The following is a 20,538-nucleotide window of genomic DNA, read 5'->3' as shown; positions in this document are numbered from 1 at the left end:
GGTAAACCTCCAAATGGTCCCAACGACTCTCTAAAACAGGGACATCAAACAGCTGGTCCGCGGGCCAGATGCATCGTGTGGAAGCTGCACCTATCCCAGCTCCGGCAGGGGGGAAAAAGTCGCAATACGTTGTGGCACATCACATGATGCGGCGAGTTTGACATCCCTGCTCTAAAAGAATGCAAATGACCAGCTGTCTTCAAGGAATATAAATCCTTTCACTCCCCACCATCTAGTCAGAACTGAAGAAGCCTCTTGGATGAGAAGCGAAATTTCTTCAAAGAAAAAACAAGAAAGTCCTCTTGCCTCCTTTAAAAAAAAACATCTTTGAGACATGGACAGTTTTTTCCCTTGTGCAATCACTCTGCTGAACACTTAATCCTCACAGTGCTGTCTAATGTCCAAGTATATTTACACCTATGTTGTATGGCTGTAGTATTAATATTATCCTTCTTATCTTTTCTCTTATTGGCATCATTATTATGTTTATTATTACTCTGCTGCTTTGCGTGTACACACTGAGAGCTTCTGCACCAGAGACAAATAATAACTGTCACCTGGATGACTGAGAATCTCCATAGACTTCCTTGTGTATCTAATCACACTTGGCCAAAAAAAGTATTCTGTTCTTAAGATGAGTGGACTTCAATTCCAGGGATTCTCCAGCTAGAATGCTGGATGAGAAACTGGGAGTTGAAGTTCACGTTTCTTAAAATGACCTAGGTTTAAACCACTGATCTAGATATCCCAGATATTTTAAAAAATAATAAATGTGAAGAAAGAAGAGATAAAATCATTTATACAGGAAATTGCATGAGCACCTGCTGATAATACTGGTGAGGGAATGCTGGGAGTTGAAGTCCACTCACCTTAAAATTGTTGAGGTTGAGAAAAACTGATTTAATCCCTAGATCATTTTCACAGAGGCTTCATCTGGAGGGCTAGTTTAAAAAAGACGGGTAGTTTTGAACATCCATGTATTCTGCTTGCCTGGAAAAGAAATGCTTTGGAAGATAGTGAGTCTTGCATTGCTTCAGCTCAACTGTGCTGAAAATGTTAAACCTGGTTATGCTAAAGGAAAATCTCCACTTGGGGTGAGGTTGCAATCTGTTAGGGGAGTCCTTATGCAGGGGTGTAGAATTTGGATGACCTCCACTGGGAGGGGGAAAATAATCCTGGATGGGTCAGGAACAAACCGATGCATCATTCCAATTTGCTTGGTTTTTTAATTTCCTGGTGGTCTCCTGTCTAAACATTAATCAAAACCAACCCTGCTTAGCTTTTGAGATTGTCGAAAGTGGATTGAGTAATAGCTCAAGTGTCCCCATCTGGCATGGACAGTGGAAAGTCCCTAAATTAGATTGCAGCTATCCCTTTCCTGTGGTCGTGTACTGCAGTATATTGCACCATGTAGTCCTAACTAAAACATAACTCTCATTGAATGAAACTGGATTTACTTGTAAATAGATCCGCAAAACTGTAAGAGTAGAGCGGTGGTAGAAATGTAAATGTCTCTGTAGCAGTTTCCAACAGTGGGAATCCTAAGAACTCCTCCATTTGCCCTCCAGAGATGGATATCAAAGGTAGACTCCTTTTTAACACAGAGGCTCCATTAGTCAATATATTGCCATTATTATGCCCGCCCCCTAACATAACCCAGTGGGGAGAAAAAGTAGGAATTAGAATGTCAAGATTAAATAACAGAAAAAGATCTGCTTTTCTTTCTGTTAGCCTTTGGTGGCGCTTCATAATGGAGAGGAAGCATACAGGCAAATAAAATAGTTTTATTTTGCTTAATTATTTATTGGCCACTTGACCTTTTTTAATCACTTATTGGCCACTTACCTATCAGGTCATGCAAGCATGGTATAAATAAACCACAATGGGGACAGCTGAAACCTACTAAGCCCCAAAGTGATCACATTGTGGCTTAATGTATTTTTGGCTTTTTTTTTTTTTTTTTGGCAGGAAGCTGCTTGTCACATCACATTAGGAAACTTCAGGCGTCTTCAAGTACTTTCCACCACCACAACCAGCAGTGCAATCTGGCGGATTTTGCTACAGAGCCGCCATCTTTGTGAGACCAGCAAACAGGGATGAAGCTGGAAGAAACAAACTCAGCCTAGACAGCTGAGAGTTTGCAGAGAGTGGGGAGGGTCCCTTCCATCATCCAGACCGAGAGCATCTGGGAGGGTCTGCGAAGGATGGCGACCCATCCTCAGGTGAAAGAGGAACCAGGTGAAGGTCTCCTTCCTCATGGTGAGGCCCAGTGGGAGGTTGGCCCTACCATGCCCAAGGAGCCCTGGCCGTGGGACAACGTCAAGGCCTTCCTTGGCTCCTTCGAGCAGGTGGCCCAGGCCTGCCAGTGGCCCACAGAGGAGTGGGCATCCAGGTTGCTGCCCGCCCTCCGAGGAGAAGCTGAGCAAGCTTATCGCCGGCTGTCAAGGCCAGACCAAGAGGATTATGGGAAAGTGAAGGCAGCCATCTTGTTTGGAGACATCCTGAACCGGGAGAAGCAGCGCCAACGCTTCCGGTGTTTCTGCTACCAGGAGGCTGAGGGTCCGCGGGGGGCATACAGCCGGCTGCAGGCGCTTTGCCATGAGTGGCTGAAGGTGGAGAGACTCTCCAAGGAGCAGATCCTGGAGACCCTGGTGCTGGAGCAGCTGCTGGACATCCTGCCCCAAGAAGTGCAGAATTGGGTGAGGGAGCGGGACCCCGAGAACTGCTCCCAGGCGGTGGGTCTGGCGGAGGAATACCTGAACGTGCAGCGATACACCAAGGCAGAAGAACAACAGGTGAGGGTGTGACCTCATGGTGCCCAGGGTTTGACCTGAATTGACAGGGATTATTCCAAGATTTGAAAGAGAGATCTGAGGTTCTAGGCTGCATGAACAGAGGGATAGAATCAAGATCACGTGAAGTATTAATACCACTTTGCAATGCCTTGGTAAGGCCACACTAGCAATACTGCATCCAGTTTTGGTCGCCATGATGTAAAAAAGATGTTGAGACTCTAGAAAAAGTACAGAGAAGAGCAGCAAAGATGATTAGGGGACTGGAAGCTAAAACATATGAAGAACGGTTGCTGGAATTGGGTATGTCTAGTTTAATGAAGAGAAGGATGAGGGGTGACATTAGCCGTGTTCCAATATCTCAGGGTTGCCACAAAGAAGAGGGAGTCCAACTATTCAAGCAGGACAAGAAACAATGGATGGAAACTGTTCAAAGAGAGAAGCAACCTAGAACTAAGGAGAAATTTCTTGTCAATTAGAACAATTAATCAGTGGAACAACCTGCCTCCAAAAGTTGTGAGTTGTGAGGTTAGTTGAGGTCAAGGGCAGCCAACATCTTGTCCAAGTCTTCTTTAACAAGATTATTGAATGGGTAATGGTTACAACAATTTGAGCAACTGATCTGTAGCAGTTCCAATTTCAAACCTAGTTAGCTCCAGAAAGTTAGACTTTGGGCACTTCCACATAGATCCATGTGAGCCACTTGGAATACTTGTAGTCCTCCACTTAGAACAGTTCATTTAGTGACCGTTGGAAGTTACAATGACCTTGAAAAAAGTGACTCATCCCCATTTTCCACACTTAACAACCACTGCAGCATCCCCATGATGTGTGATCAAAGTTCAGACGTTTGGCAACTGACTCGTATTTATGACAGTTGCAGTGTCCCAGGGTCATGTGACCACTTTTGCGACCTTCTGACAAGAAAAGTTCAAGGGAAAGCCAGATTCACTTCACAACCGTGTTACTCATTTAACAACTGAAGTGATTCACTTCACAACCATGGCCAGAAAGCTCATAAAATGGGGCAAAACTGACCCAACAGAGGTCTCAGCGAGCAACAGAAATTTTGACTTCGTTGTGGTCTTAAGACGAGGACTACTTAGTTATTTATTATATATCCATTTACCTCATGATAATCTGCAACTTTGGCTGGAGCCCCACAAAGGTTTAGCGTAGCCATTGTTGAGCCATTTGTTGTTCTCCATAGAAGACAGTCTCTCACCCCCCCACAGGAAAAGATGGCGGCTCAGCCCTTGACTTATGCCCGTCAGTTTGGTCCATGCCCTGGGACACGTGTTCTGACAAAGGCCTCTTTTGCTGCAGGCCCCGTCGGAGGAAGAGGCAGTAGTGGACTCGTATCGTTCCCTGGGGATCCAGCCTCCGTCAGACAGTGAAGAGAGGCAGGGGTGCCCACAAATCAAGGCAGAAGAAGAGGCTGAGGCCCAGATGGTCGGTAAGCAGGGAGACCTTCTCCTTCTTTGGAGCCATCGCTGGACATAGCCCGAGATGCTCCCCTTCCCATCTGGAGTCTGGTTGGAGACGAGTGTCTTGAGCTGGAAGGAGAGTACAGAGAAGAGCAACAAAGATAGATGATTAGGGGACTGGAGGCTAAAGCTTATAAGGAACGGTTGCTGGAATTGGGTATGTCTAGTTTAATGAAGAGAAGGACGAGGGGGGACATGATAGCGACGTTCCAGTATCTCAGGGGCTGCCCCAAAGAACGGGGGGGTCAACCTCTTCTCGAAAGCACCTGAGGGCAGGACAAGAAGCAATGGATGGAAACTAATCAAGGAGAGAAGCAACCCAGAATTGAGGAGAAGTTTCCTGACAGTGAGCACAATTAAGCAGTGGAACAATTTTTCACACGACCGTTTTTCACGCTTACAACTGTTGCAGCCTCCCCGTGGTCATGTGATCAAAATTCAGACACTTGGCAACTGACTCATATTTAGGACAGTTGCTGTGTCCCGCGGTCAGGGGATCCCCTTGTGCGACCTTCTGACACGCAAAGTCAATGGGGTAAGCCACTTAACAACCACGTTGCTCACTTAACAACTGCAGTGATGCTTTTAACAACTGGGGCAAGAAAGGTGGTAAAATGGAGTGAAACTCACTTAACAAACGTTTCGCTTAAGAAAGAAAAAAATTGGGCTGAATTGAGGTCGTAAGTTGAGGACTACCTGTATTTGATATGAGGAAACTTTGGGGGGAGACTGTGGGCTCTCCCTAGATTCATCCAGGAGGCCCACCGCAGCTTAGAAACAAAAATTGTGTAACATTCAGAAGAGAGTGGACAGCCATTTGTCTGAAATGGTATCCTGCTTGAGCAGGGGGTTTGACTAGAAGACCTCCAAGGTCCCTTCCAACTTTGTTATTCTATTCTATTCCATTCCATTCCATCCTGTTCCTATTCATATTCCTCTGTTCTATTCGATTCCATTCGATTCTATTCCTGTTCCTGTTCGTATTCCCCTATTCTATTCCTATTCCTCTATTCTATATTTTATTCTATTATCACTTGCACCTTCCTAGAATGGTGCAAAAATTCAAAAAATCATCTTCCCTTGATGTTTTGGAAGTTTTGAAAAAGAGACTGGACAGCCATTTGTCTGAAATGGTATAGGGTTTCCTGCCTGAGCAGGGGGTTGGACTAGAAGATTATTTCAGACAAATGGTTGTCCAATCTCTGCTTAAAAACTTCCAGTGTTGGAGCATGCACAACTTCTGGAGGCAAGTTGTTCCTCTGATTAATTGTTCTAACTGTCAGGAAATTTCTCCTTAGTTCTAGGTTGCTTCTCTCTTTGGTTAGTTTCCATCCGTTGCTTCTTGTCCTGCCTTCAGGCGCTTTGGAGAATAGCTTGACTCCCTCTTCTTTGTGGCAGCCCGAGATATTGTAACACTGCTATCATGTCACCCGTAGCCCTTCTCTTCATTAAACTAGATATACCCAATTCCAGCAACCGTTCCTTATATGTTTTAGCTTCCAGTCCCCTGGCTCGAAAGCACACCCTCGACCCCCCCCCCCCCAAAAAAACCCTCAATTTTGATCTCTAAAGTTTCTCCTAACATTTCTCATTGTGTTAGCAGACAAATGGTGTCCGGTGATAGTGGAAGAGGAAAAATACACCACAGAAGATGCAGGTCAAGGGGATCTGTCTGTCCTGTCCGAAGGAAATGCTGAACAGACCATCTCAAGTAACATACAGGAAAACACCTCCAAGGATCACAATCAGAGAAACAGGAGGCAGTCCACCAAGGAAATGGACAAAGCCAGGCCTTGTGAAGGTGATTGCAAAGATGCCCGTGAACGTGCAGGCCAGCTGGGGACTCGCCAACCCAGCAAGAGACAGCGAAGCTCTAATATCTTTAGGAAAATCTCTAGCCCAAGCCGTGTCCTCAACCAGAGGGCCCTCGCTGGAGGGAAAACCCAGAACAAGTGTTTGATTTGCGGAAAATCCTTCCTCTGCAGTTCAGATCTCATCACTCACCGGCGAACCCACAAGGGGGAGAGGCCTCACGAATGCCCCGACTGCCGGAAACGGTTCATGCGGGGCTCCGACCTCAACCGTCACCGAAGGAGTCACACGCAGGAGAAACTGTACAAATGCGAGGTTTGTGGCAAGCGTTTCTTTGAAAGGTGGGGTCTCATCGTTCATCACCGAAGCCACACCGGCGAGAGACCCTACAAATGCCTGCACTGCGGGAAACAGTTCAGTTATAGATCTCACTGCAATCGGCACCAGAGGATCCACACGGGAGAGAAGCCCCACGTCTGCCTAGTCTGCGGGAAAAAGTTCATTCAGAAGGTCCACCTCAACAGTCATCGCAGAATTCATCTGGGAAAGACATCCTACAAGCAGGCAGAAGACGGGGAAAGTTTCGACGTCAGCTGACGGGTTCACCCTTGGGGAGAGGACTGACAAACGGCCAAGGAAATAATCTGGATCTAATTTGGTTGGGTCACCGGGATACAGATTGTATCCTTCAACTTCATCCTGGGATATATATGTTCACCTTCATTCATGAGAAATAAATTTACATGCCTGACTGCCCTTTTCCTTCATATGCTCCGTCCTCGTCATCTTTGTCAAAAAAATAATAATAATTCAATTTCCTTAACGTCATTTCCTGCTTTCAGGACCTGTTTTTGTCACATAGGGTTTGGGGTTCTCTCACTTCTGCAGCTGCTAGAAAGTGGTTGTTATGCTTGAAGACAAGAAAGGCATGCAATGGCTGGTGTCGCAAAGGTGCTTTTTCAGGCAGCAACTGGACTTTCTTGTTTTCTTTGAAGATGTTTCATTTCTTATCCAAGAAACTTCAGCTCTGACCGGATGGTGGGGAATGGAAGGATTTGTATTCCTTGCAGACAGCTGGTCATTTGCCTTCTTTTAGAGAGTCGTTGAGGCCACTTGGAGGTTTGTCTGAGTCCTCAAGGTCACCTGAGTGTGCAAATGGGTTGAGGACACAGATAAACCCCCAAGTGACCTCAACGACTTTCTAAAAAAAATGCAAATGACCAGCTGTCTGCAAGGAGTATAAATCTTTCCATTCCCCACCATCCAGTCACAACTGAAGAAGCTTCTTGGGTGAGAAGCGAAACCTCTTCAAAGAAAAACAAGAAAGTCCAGTTGCCTCATGAAAAAGCATCTTTGGGATATTCCAAAAACTGACCTCTCTTACAAACCCCTCCCAGGTTGAACCATTATTATTGCTTGGAGAAAAAAAACCACACAAAACCCAGACATTTTTTACTTAAAAAAGTGGAAACATGGGGAAAAACAGATCTGGATTTGTTAATTATTGTTATTGTTAGTCCAAAGTGTGTGGCGGAAGCCAATGCAATCCTAAGTTGCATTAACAGAGGGATTCAATCAAGCTCATGTGAGGTATTAATAACACTCTATAAAGCCTCAGTAAGACCATGCCTAGAATACTGCATCCAGTTTTGGTCTCCACGCTATAAAATTTTTTGACCCTCTAGAAAAATTGCAGAGAAGAGCAACAAAGATGATCAGGGGACTGGAGGCTAAAACACATGAAGAACGGTTACATGAACTGGGCATGGCTAGTCTACTGAAGAGAAGGACCAGGGGAGACATGATAGCAGTATTCCAATATTTGAGGCGCTGTCACAGAGGAAGGGATCAACCTATTTTCCAAAGCACCCGAAAGCCAGCCAAGCAATAACGGATGGAAACTGATCAAGGAGAGATTCAAGCTAGAAATAAGGAGAAATTTCCTGACTGAGAACAATCAACCAATGGAACAGTTTGCTTTCAGATGTTGTGGGAGATTCATCACTGGAAGCTTTCAAGAAGAGGCTGGACTGCCGTTTGTCAGAAATGGTATAGGGCAGTGGTGGTGAACCTATGGCACGGGTGCCAGAGGCGGCACTCAGAGCCCTCTCTGTGGACACGCGCGTCGTCGCCCCAGTCCTAGGCCTTCAGCTGGGTTTTATAAAACCTTTTCGCTTTAGGCCTCCACCGCCATGTGCAAAAAAAAAAGAAGGTTCAATCAGTCAATTTCAACTCGCAGGGAAAAAAAGTTCTTGCAAAGTTGGGATTGATTGAACTTTTTAGTCCCACCCAGTCTGCCATTACCACTGCAGCCACGCCCACCCAATTGGCCACACCCAGCCAATGGGCCACACCCACCTGGCACTTGATGCATAAGTGGGTTTTGGGTTGCAGTTTGGGCAGGAGACCTTACGCCATCACTGGTGTAAGGTCTCCTGCTTGGGGAGGGGTTGGACTAGATGACCTACAAGATTCCTTCCAACTCTGTTATTCTATTTTGCTGTGTAAAATTCAAATTCAAATTTATTTGATTTATATACCGCCCTTCTCCCTTGCTGGACTCAGGGCAGTGAACAGGCACATTAATAAAACAGCAATACCATAATATTTAAAAATATTTAAAACTAATTAAATTATTTGTCCTGTCCTAAAACCCACTATAATAATATAAAATTATACCCAATTTAAAATTGTAGAGTTTCAGATTTATGCCAGACTGGCCTCTTGGAACAGATAGGTCTTTAGGGCTCGGCGGAAGAGGCGTATGTCCCCCAGTGTACTATTCTGTTGTAATTTCAAGCCACTTTATTGCTCAGAAAGTCTTAAAGTAACCCAACTGTCATGGCTGACTCGCTACGCAGCATGCTCGCAACCAGACAACAATAATGGAAAGTGGGAGGGAAGGCACTGGAACATGAGGGTGGTTTGGGAGGGAAACTCTGGAATGCAAGTGTGCTGCCTGGAAGCCTGAGACACTTCCAACCCCCCCGAAAGGTCACCACTCTGAGAATGTCCAAGCCAAACATCGTTCTCATAACAACTGAGGTACAACTGATTGGTGTAGAGAAAGGACCATGGGTTTTTTTTGGGGGGGGGGATTTAGCCATAGTGCCATGGTGGTGCAGTGGTTAGAATGCAGTACTGCAGGCTACTTCTGCTGACTGCCGGCTGCCAGCAGTTCGATCCTCACCGGCTCAAGGTTCCGAGATTGGTAAAAATGAGGACTCAGATTGTTGAGGGCAATATGCCGACTCTGTAAAACCATTTAGAGAAGGCTGTGAAGCTCTGTGTAGCGGTATATAAGTCTAAGTGCTACTATGCTTTTTGTGCGCGAAATGTTAGAACTGGCTTTTCCACTTCTGTACCCACATTGTTCAGTTTTTTTCTCTTGGAGAGAAAAAAAAAAAGTCACAGGAGTTTCTTTTGCTGGCTAACATATTGGGACAGTCGACAGGCCCTTTTTCATAAGGACATTTTCTGTGCTGTTTTATTGAAACATTATTTTTTTAAAAAAAGAAAACAACGCCCCAAGAATTTTCACTTACTATTTCTTACCTAGCATAAGCCGTGACACAGAATCCATCAAACCATGTTAACTAAATCAGCAATATGGGTTTCTCGACTTACAATGACAATCGGGACTGAAAAATTTGTCGCTAGGTGAGGCATCACAGGATGGCTCCTGATTTTACCACTTTTTGTGCTGTAGTTAAGCAAATCATAGTGGTCACTAAGTGAAACCATCACGTGACCACAACTTGCAACGTTCCCTACCAACATCCCCATTGACTCTGCTTGTTGGAACCTGACTAAGGAGGTCACAAATGACAATCACACAACCACAGGATGTTGTGACCATTGTAAATAGCAATAGCACAAACACTTATAACACAAAGGGAAAAAACAGTCCAACCTATCAAAAACAATACCATAAAAAACAGATTAGAAACACAAGATAGGCAAGAAAATGAGCACCTGTCCAGCCTAGACGAGTTCAAATCACCAGGACCAGATGGATTACACCCCAAGGTTCTCAAGGAACTGGCAGATGTGATCTCAGAACCACTGAACTATATTTTCCAAAGATCCTGGAGCACTGGGGAACTACCAGAGGACTGGAAAAGAGCTGATGTAGTTCCCATCTTCAAAAAAGGGAAAAAGTAGATCCAGGAAATTACAGACCTATCAGCCTGACCTCAATACCTGGGAAGATTCTGGAAAAAATAATCAACGAATCAGCGAACACCTAGAGGCAAACAAAGTCATTACTAAAAGCCAACTTGGGTTTGTCAAAAACAGATCATGCCAGACAAATCTTATTGCATTCTTTGACCAAGTGACAAAATTAATGGACCAGAGGAATGCTGTGGATATAATTTACTTGGACTTCAGTAAGGCATTTGATAAAGTAGATCACAACCTACTACTTGATAAGAGAAAAATGTGGGTTAGACAGCATCACCACCAGATGGATTCATAGCTGGCTGACTGGCTGTACTCAGCGTGTGGTCCTCAATGGAGCTGGAAATGTGTAGTGGGGTGCCCCAGGGCTCTGTTCTGGGCCCAGAGCTCTTCAATATCTTCATCAACAATTTGGACGAGGGGATAAATGGGGAACTCATCAAATTTGCAGACAACACCAAGCTGGCAGGAACAGCCAACACTCCAGAAGACAGGCTTAAGATACAGGAGGATCTGGACAGATTTGAACACTGGGCGCTATCTAACAAAATGAAATTCAATGGTGAAAAAAGTAAGGTTCTACATTTAGGCAAGAAAAACCAAATATACAGGTATAGTATAGGTATTGCTCAATAGTAGTAACTGTGAGAGGGATCTTGGAGTCCTGGTGGACAATCACTTAAATATGAGCCAGCAGTGTGCTGCACCTGCCAAAAAGGCCAACACAGTGCTGGGCTGCATTAACAGAGGGATAGAATCAAGATCACATGCAGTGTTAATACCACTTTACAATGCCTTGGTAAGGCCACACTTGGAATACTGCATCCAGTTTTGGTCACCACAATGTAAAAAAAGATGTTGAGACTCTAGAAAGAGTGCAGAGAAGAGCAACAAATATGATTAGGGGGCCTGGAGGCTAAAACATATAAAGAACAGTTGCTGGAATTGTGGATGTCTAGTTTACTGAAGAGGACAGTAAAGACAGTGAGAACAATTAATCAGTGGAACAACCTGCCTCTAGAAGCGGTGAATGCTCCAACACTGGAAGTTTCTGAGAAGAGACTGGACAGCCATTTGTCTGAAATGGTATAGGGTTTCCTGCCTGAGCAGGGGGTTGGACTAGATGACCTCCAAGGTCCCTTCCAACTTTTATTATTGTTGTTATTGTTGTTGTTATTATTATATACCGCTTCCGTGTTTTACAGCAGGGGTCCCCAACCTGTGGGCCATGGCCCACTACCGGTCCGTGGCCTATTCACCACTGGGCTGCCTGAGTGGCTGATGCACACGGGTGTGCATACAGCACCACTTGTGCAAGCATCATGGGTGCTTGGGGCCTCATGTGAGTATCATGGGCACTTGGGGCTTCACTTGCATGAGCATCGCGGGCACTTGGGGCCTCACTTGTGGAAGTGTTGCATGTGCTTGTGGCCCTACTCACATGAGCATCACAAAACGCGAGGCCTCACTTGCGTGAGGCATCGTGGGTGCTCTTGGCTCCATTCACAAGAGCAACACCTGCCCCTCCCACAAAACTATCCCCTTTCCCCCCCCCCTCCAGGCTGCTAACCTGGAAAGATTGGGGAACTCTGCTTTACAGCCCTCTCTAAGCGGTTTTAAGAGTTAGCCTATTGCCCACAGCATTTTACCAACCTCAGAAGGATGGCAGGCTGAGTCAACCTTGAGCCAATGAGAATCGAACTGCTGGCAGTCGGCAGTATTAGCCAGCAATACTGCTTTCTAAGCACTGCGTCACAAAGGCTCTCTTAATACAAGTCAAAAGTAATTATAAGTCCCTTTTTTTCAGTACCATCATAATTTTCAATGGCCACTAAATGTATGGTCGTAAATCAAGGCCTACTTTTAGGAAATAATTGGAGCCCAAGGCAAATGAGGTGGTCTTTGACTTACAACAGTCTGCTTAGTGACAGTTCGAAGCTCCAACTGTTCTGGATCATGTAACCCTGACTAGAGCATGTAGATCACTTATGACCCTTTTTCACACTTACGACTGTTGCAGCATCCCCATGGTAACGTGATTTACATTTGGATGCTTGACAACTCACGTATATGACAGTTGCAGTGTCCCGGGGTCGTGTGATCAGCTTCCGCAGCCTTCTGACGAGCAAAGTCAATGGGGAAACCAGATTCACGCAACAACCGTGTTACTACCTTAACAATTGCAGTGGTTCACTTAACAAATGTGGGAAGAAAAGACGTACACTGGGGCAAAACTCCCTCAACAAATTTCTCACTTAGCAACATAAATTTTGGGCATAGAGCAACCTGGACACAAAGCTATAAAGTTGGACACAGCCATTGATACCTCTTCAGTGGTTCTTTCCAAATCTAATCTCCACAATAAATGGCTACCAAACTCAACTCAGAGTCCTCTTCACGACCTGTTTTCCTTGTTACCTTCTGGGAGGAGGCTTCATGGTATCCGTAGCAGAACATCCAGATTCAGCCATAGTTTCATTCCATACAGCAGTGGTGGCGAACCTATGGCACACGTGCCAGAGGTGGCACTCAGAATCTCTCTGTGGGCACTTCTCTGAATTGCTGGTGGCAGGCTGCGGAGCCCCAGAATGCACTGGTCGAGGGGCCGGCAGACTGTGGCTGCTGATGGACAGTCGGCCCCCATGCGCTCACTGGCCTCTGTGTACGGGGGCTGATGGTGTCAGGCAGCAGCCGCCCCGGCCCCTGCCTTGCCTTGCCCTGCGACAATGGCACCCCCGCCCTGCCTCGCCTCACCCCGCAGGACGAGCCTCCTGCCCACCACCCCACCTGCCAGAGACCCCCTGGATCTCCCCCAACCCTGCCTGGCCCCCACAGGCATCCCTCCCCACGAGCGACATCAAGGTGACCATGCCCACCTTGGCCACACCCACCCAGTCTGCAATGACCACCACAGCCACACCCACCTAGTGGGCCACACCCACCTGGCACCCGATGATAAATAAGTGGGTTTTGGGTTGCAGTTTGGGCACTCGGCCTCTAAAAGGATTGCCATCACTGTCATACAGCATTAACCTTGTGAACTCTCAAGCTTCCTCCTTCCGTTATATTTTCAAGATGGACAGTATTTAATATTTATTTGGTATGTATATGTACGGGTGTGGGTCTATACATAGGTTGTACATAGTATGTTTTAGGTATGTGTCATGTATGTGTTTCACTTTGAGAACGGGCAACTAAATTTCATTTTTGATGTGTGCCATTGTGTCCACAGTAAAAAAAATGACAATAAAGGTTATCTTATATTAAGCAGGGGGCTGGACTAGAAGACCTCCAAGGTCTCTTCCAGCTCGATTCTGATTCTGATTCTTATATACTATCACACACCCAGGAAAGGGAGCCTACTACTTCCCTAGGCAACTGCTATCGATGCTAAACTGCTTTTACTGGAAGGTAGTTTCTCTTAACCTTCAACAGGACCAGAATCAACCTTCTAGAAATTTTAGCCCCAAAAGGTAGTTTGTTTAGTGACTGCTCGAAGTTACAAAGGCATTGGAAAAAAAATGACTTATGACCATTTTTCACACTTATGATCCTTGCAGCGTCCCCATGATCACGTGATTTACATTCAGATGCCTGACAACTGACTCACATTTATGACAGTCGCATTGTCCCGGGGGTCATGTGACCCTTTGGCCACCAAAGTCAATGGGGAAGAAGCCAGGTTCACTTAACAACCGTGTCACTAATGGGACAACTGGAGTGATACGCTTAACAAATGTGGCAAGAAAAGTCGCAAAAATGGGGCAAAACTCACCTAGCCAATTTCTCACTTGGCAACATAAATTCTGGGCTCGGTTGTGGTCGTAAGCCGAGGACTACCTGCACACATCACTTTGAGATGAAAGATGCTTGCAAGGTTTGAGTCAAAATTATAACATTTCCTATCAGCATTTCATTTGTGCTGATAAGGTTTTAGTTAGAATATTTCGCACGTGTGATGTGGCACCCAGAAAAATATGGCATACTCCATTTAATCCTCCAGGGAAAGGTTGAAGGCAAATGAGGTCCAGGCAGAAGAAGAACATCGTGGCTTCAAAATCTAAGGGACTGGTTTGAACAAAACTCAGTAGCACTTTTTCGTGCGGCTGCTGATAAAAACAGGATCGCCAACATCCGATAACGGATATGGCACAAGAAGAAGAAGAAGATGTTTTGGTTACTGAACTTCATCGACTGGCTGATTGGATTGATGCTCATACAAGGGATTCCGTGAATGAAGGGTCATTGGTGCTCTCTAAGCTTGGTTGTTTGGTTGCAGACGTTTCATTACCCAAACTAGAGAACATCAGTACTAGCAGTGGAAGCTAGCAGGCTAGCACTGATGGGTAATGAAACATCTGCAAGAAAACCAAGCTCAGAGACCATTATGTTGAGACTCTAGAAAGAGTACAGAGAAGAGCAACAAAGATGATTAGGGGACTGGAGGCTAAAGCATATAAGGAACGGCTGCTGGAATTGGGCATGTCTAGTTTAACGAAGAGAAGGACGAGGGGGGACATGATAGCAGTGTTCCAATATCTCGGGCTGCCCCAAAGAAGAGGGAGTCAAGCTATTCTCTAAGGCGCCTGAAGGCAGGACTAGAAGCAACAGGTGGAAACCTATCAAGGAGAGAAGCAACTTAGAACTAAGGAGAAACTTCCTGACAGTTAGAACAATTAACCAATGGAACAACCTGCCTCCAGAAGCGGTGTGTGCTCCAACACTGGAAGAAGAAACTGGACAGCCATTTGTCTGAAATGGTATAGGGTTTCCTGCCTGAGCAGGGGGTTGGACTAGATGACCTCCAAGGTCCCTTCCAACCTCCTTATTATTATTATTATTACTATTATTATTATTATTATTATTATTATTATTATTATTGACCCCTCATTTCAACCCTGAGCTACAGATGTTCTCCTTTATTGATTTCATGAATATCCTCATGGATCATCATCGAGAGCAACCGGTATAGGCAATACTGAGCAAGATCATTTGATATTTGTGATAACAGAATAACAAGAGTCGGAAGGGACCTTGGAGGTCATCTAGTCCAACCCTTTGCTCAAGCTGGAGACTCTATACCAGGAGTGTCAAACTGCCGGCCCGTGGGCCGAATGCGTCATGCAAAAGCCGCACTCACCCCAGCTCCAGCAAGGGGAAAAAAGTTGCGATACGTCACATGTCATGTGACATGACACGTTTGACAACCCTGTTCTATACCATTCCAGACAAATGGCTGCCCAATATCTTCTTAAAGACCTCCAGTGATGGAACACCCATAACTTCTGAAGGCAAACTGTTCCACTGACAACAGATCCTGTCCTTAAATCATCTCTTTTCAGGTATCTGAAGAGGGCTAGCAGATCTACCCCGACCTCTGAAGGGTGAACATGCCAAGTTCCTTTTGCTTTCTTTCTTAAGAGAACTACATGTCCAGTTCTCCTGGTGAACTTTATTCTCCACCTCTGAATGTGGTATTATGTATCCATACTATATGTGGATTATAGCACTAATGATAGTGCCTTGTTTGGATAATGAAACATCTGCAAGGAAACAACCAAGCTCAGAGAACATCAAGGGCCTCTCGTATCCACATTATTTAAAATGCACGTCCAACAACTGGACAATATATTTAAAATAGGGCTGAAATAATGCACAACAGTAGAGCTAGTATGCCTTTCACAATTTATAAACCATTATATCAAGAGTTTACAGTTAGAATTTCCTGTTTCGCAGTCACATCAAATGAGTCACTAATATAACGACTGTGAAGGATGCCTCCCTTGGAGGCTGATGAACGTGATAGGTATACAATCATTCTCAACCTATCTTACAAAATCGCATAGTATGTCAGTTATCCAGTTGACACTGAATGAGCTTGCAAATCACAGTATTATGTGGTTCTTTGTAAAAGGCCTAACACAAAGATATTGTATATTCACATCATTCCATAATCCATAATTCCATAAAGATCACATGAAGTGTTAATACCACTTTATAATGCCTTGGTAAGGCCGCACTTGGAATACTGCATCCAGTTTTGGTCACCATGATGTAAAAAAGATGTTTTGACTCTAGAAAGAGTACAGAGAAGAACAAAAAAGCTGATTAGGGGACTGGAGGCTAAAACATATAAGGAATGGTTGCTGGAGTTGGGTGTGTCTAATTTAATGAAGAGAAGGACTAGGGGTGACATGAGAGTGGTCTTCCAATATCTCAGGATTGCTACAAAGAAGAGGGAGTCAAGCTATTCTTCAAAGGATCTGAAGGCAGGACAAGAATCAACGGACGGAAATTAATCAAGAAGGGAAGCAGCCTTGAACTAAGAAGAAATTTTCTGACAATTGGAATAATTAATAAGTGGAACAACATGCCTCCAGAAGTTGTGAATGCTCCAACACTGGAAGTTTTTAAGCAGAGATTGGACAACCATTTGTCTGAAATGGTATAGGGTTTCCTGCCTGAGCAGGGGGTTAGACTAGAAGACCTTCAAAGTCCCTTCCTTTATTCTATTTTATTCATAATCTGCTAAAATGTTATAGCACTGAACTCTTATGTTCTTCAATTTCTTTCCTTATGACACTATCTCATCCTCTGCTGTACTTTTCTCCTTTTGCCTTCAGTCTTCTCTAACATCACTCCACTCTTTCTCTCTTCTCATTTATAACTCCTCTTCTCATTTAGTGACCAATATATTTGAGCTTCAGCTTCAATATCTGTCCTTCCCAAGAAGAATCAGGGTTGATTTCTTTTAGGATACACCGATTTGACCTCCTTGCAGTCCAAGAGTCTTCTCCAATGCCACAATTTAAAAGAGTCAATTCTTTGGCACTCAGCCTTCCTTATGGTCCAACTTTCATCGCCATGCATCACTCCTGGGAAAACCGTAGCTTCGAGCTTAATTTGAAAGAGGCTCGAAGCCAAGTCGAGCCTTTTCTATGTTCCTGGTAGGAATTTAGTGATTCCTGAACATTATCCCTAATCCTCTTACCCCACTTATCAGCATGCACTGGGCCTCTCTTTTATGTGAGTTCTTTCATGCCGGCGAAGGTGTGTGTTAGAACTGAAGCACTTGCCACATTCCAAACATTTGTACGGCTTCTCCCCGGTGTGAATCCTACGATGGGTTACAAGGGAGCTGCTCACACTGAAACTTTTTCCGCACACCGAGCACGTGTAAGGTCTCTCGCCTGTGTGAGTTCTCCGGTGGGTACTGAGGTGCGCGTTCCAATTGAAACACTTCCCACACTCGAGGCATTTGTACAATTTCTCCCCCGTGTGATTTTTTTCATGGGTGCTCAGGTTGATCTTCGTGATGAAGCACTTTCCGCACTCGGAGCATTTATACGGCTTCTCTCCCCGGTGAATCCTTTCGTGTATGATCAGGTGAGAGCTGCGAAGGAAGCACTTCCCGCACTCCGAACACTTGTAGCGCCTCTCGCCCGTGTGAATCCTCTGGTGGGAAGTGAGATTGCTGCTCACATTGAAACTTTTCCCGCACTTCAGGCATTTGTACGGTCTCTCCCTTGTGTGGGTTCTCTCGTGGCGACACAGATGTGCATTGGAAGTGAAGCACTTTCCACATTCTATGCATTTATAGGGTCTTTCCCCTGTATGCGTTCGTTGGTGTCTGCGCAAGTGTGTGTTTGAACTGAAACACTTAGCGCATTCCAGACACTTATAGGGTTTCTCTCCTGTGTGAGTGATCTGATGGGTAATAAGTGAAGAACTCTGAGTAAAGCTTTTCCCACATTCCAGACACTGATACGGCTTCTTCCCACTGTGAGATCTCTGATGTCGGCTTAGTTCAGCACGCTCGCTGTAGCACTTTCCACATTCTGAGCACTGATGTGGCCTTTCTCCTGTATGCGTCCTTTCGTGCCTCCGTAAGTGGGTGCTCGAACTGAAGCACTTTTCACAAGCTGAGCATTTGTATGGTTTCTCACCCGTGTGAGTGATCTGATGGGTAGTAAGAGAAGAACTCTGCGTGAAGCTTTGGCCGCATTCCAAACATTTGTACGGCCTCTCTCCGGTGTGAGTTTTTTGATGCCGGTTTAGCTGGGCTACTTGAATAAAACACTTGCCGCACTCCAGGCATGGAAACGGCCTCTCCCCTGTGTGGTTTCGCTTGTGCAGGCACAGTTTGGTCCTTGAGATGAAGGCCTTTCCACATTCCAAACACTTATGGGGCTTCTCTCCTGTGTGAATTTTTTTGTGTTTGATCAGGTCAGAGCTGCGAGCAAAGCCTATCCCGCACTCAGAGCATTTATGAGGCTTCTCGCCGCTGTGAATTTTTTTGTGCTTCAGCAGGTCCGAACTGCAAGCGAAACACTTTTCACACTCAGGGCATTTATACGGCTTCTCTCCCGTGTGAATTTTTTGATGTTTGATAAGATCAGAACTGCGAGTAAAACGTTTTCCGCACTCCAGGCATTTGTAGGGTTTCTCACCGGTGTGAATTCTCTGGTGGGAAGCGAGATTACTGCTCATGCTGAAACTCTTTCCGCATTTTGAACATTTATAGGGTTTCTCGCCTGAATGAGTTCTTTGATGGACACTGAGGTGTCTCTTTGAATTGAAACCCTTTCCGCACTCCAAACATTTGGAGAGTTTCTCTCCACTATGTGTCCTCCGATGGGAAGCGAGATTACTGCTCTCGCTGAAGCTCTTTCCGCACTCTAAACACATGTATGGTTTCTCCCCTGTATGCATTCTCTGATGCACACTCAGGTGTGTATTTGAAGCGAAGCACTTCCCACATTCCAAACATTTGTACGGTTTCTCCTCCATGTGAATAATTTGGTGCGTAATCAAGGCCGAACTCTCAACAAACCTTTTCCCGCATTCCAAGCATTTAAACGGCTTCTCCCCCGTGTGGGTCCTCTGGTGTCTTTCTAAATTTGTCTTCCAAATGAAGCTTTTCCCACATTCGGGGCATTTGTACGGTTTTTCTCCCGTGTGAGTCTTTTGATGCCTACTCAGTTGTGCACTTTGGGTGAAACACTTTCCACACTCCAGGCATTTATGCAGGTTGTCAGCTACGTGAGTTGTTTTGTGTGTGATAAGATTCGTCTTCGTCATGAAGGCCTTTCCACACTCCGAGCATTTGTACGGCTTCCCTTCTCGGTGAAATCTTTGGTTTGTACTTGGTTTTTTTTTATCCATGATTCTCCACTCGTCACCTTAAGAGATGAAGACCAACAGTATGTTATAATAAACCACAGTTAATACAATGTGAACTCAAACCCGGGCAATATATCATTAAGTTATCTTATTGATTAGATAACTCCTAATCAGTGAATTGTCTCATTAGACATCCCTCGGAATTCAGTGAAAGTCTCCCATGTATCCATGCACCCACAAATTACAAATATGTAATTAATTTGAGCAGGGGGGGGAGGTGAGGGAGAGATTATTTGGTCTTTGTGGTGCCTTCCAGTCTGTGTTAACTCCTGGCAATTGCCTGGACAATTCCTGCAGTTTTCTTGGCAAGGTTTTTTAGATGTGATTTGCCCTTGCCTGTTTCCTAGGGCTGAGAAAGAATGACAGGCCCAAGGTCACCCAACTGGCTTGGTGCCTAAGGCAGATCTAGAACTCCTGGTCTCCCGGTTTCTAGTCAGGATCTAGTAGGTTTCTAGTAGGATCAAACCGCTGGCAGTCAGCAGAATTAGTCTGCGATACTGCATTCTAACCACTGCGCCACCACGGCTCTTTGGCATTTGGCTCAAATGGGCAAAATTGCTCTATTTTTTCACTGCAAGGTAATGTTGACTGTAAGTAGCATCTACAAAATTCACCCTTCCTCAACTGTATTGGCCAGAGGGAAATGGGACACCTGAATATCTAACACCTAAACTGGAACAATAGGAAGTGCTAATAAAAGTAATCCCGGATCACTGCAGCATCCCTGCAGTCACATGATCAAAATTTAAATGTTTGGAAACTGGCATGTATTTATGACAGCTGTAATATCCCAGGGTGATATGATCACCATTGATGACTTTTCTAGCTAGTTTGCAACAAGCAATGTTAATGAAGGAAGCCGTCTTCGCTTAATAACTATGGTAAAGAGCTCATAAGCTCAGGTGATGCAGTGTCCACATTGCTTAATTCTGGCTTCCACTGGGGTTATAACTCAAGGATTACCTATATAAGTGGCTTAGGAATGGAGATAGGATGACAGAATTGGATGCGACATTAGAGGGCATCTATTCCAGCCCCTTAGTCAGTATAATAATAATAATAATAATAATAATAATAATAAT

At 45.0% G+C, this 20,538-nt stretch overlaps 2 protein-coding genes across 2 annotated transcripts in view; both read left to right on the top strand.

The window, feature by feature from the left end:
• Nucleotides 1-1,992: 1,992 nt before the first annotated feature.
• LOC114922479 (zinc finger protein 24-like) lies at nucleotides 1,993-2,807 on the top strand. Its single transcript, XM_029283868.1, has one exon. It carries the CDS (start codon nucleotides 2,205-2,207, stop codon nucleotides 2,805-2,807), a length of 603 nt encoding a protein of 200 aa, XP_029139701.1. The 5' UTR covers nucleotides 1,993-2,204.
• A 1,434-nt stretch (nucleotides 2,808-4,241) lies between these two features.
• Nucleotides 4,242-20,538, top strand: part of LOC107286187 (zinc finger protein 721-like) — a 109,131-nt gene continuing 92,834 nt past the window's right edge. Inside the window, exons 1-2 of the mRNA XM_029283867.1 lie at nucleotides 4,242-4,248; nucleotides 5,883-6,588. Of these exons, the coding sequence (XP_029139700.1) occupies nucleotides 4,242-4,248; nucleotides 5,883-6,588 (713 nt within the window). The remainder of the gene's footprint in view (nucleotides 4,249-5,882; nucleotides 6,589-20,538) is intronic.

This window comes from Protobothrops mucrosquamatus, unplaced genomic scaffold, assembly GCF_001527695.2.
Source record: "Protobothrops mucrosquamatus isolate PMUCROS unplaced genomic scaffold, P.Mucros_1.0 scaffold258, whole genome shotgun sequence".
Classification (NCBI taxonomy): domain Eukaryota; kingdom Metazoa; phylum Chordata; class Lepidosauria; order Squamata; family Viperidae; genus Protobothrops; species Protobothrops mucrosquamatus.
The sequence above is the reverse complement of the archived record's forward strand: the minus strand, read 5'-3'. Positions and strand labels throughout refer to the sequence as shown.

Bases quoted from the DNA above. Each gene is read 5' to 3' on its own strand.
- LOC114922479 (XM_029283868.1), top strand. From the start codon at position 2,205: ATGGCGACCCATCCTCAGGTGAAAGAGGAACCAGGTGAAGGTCTCCTT.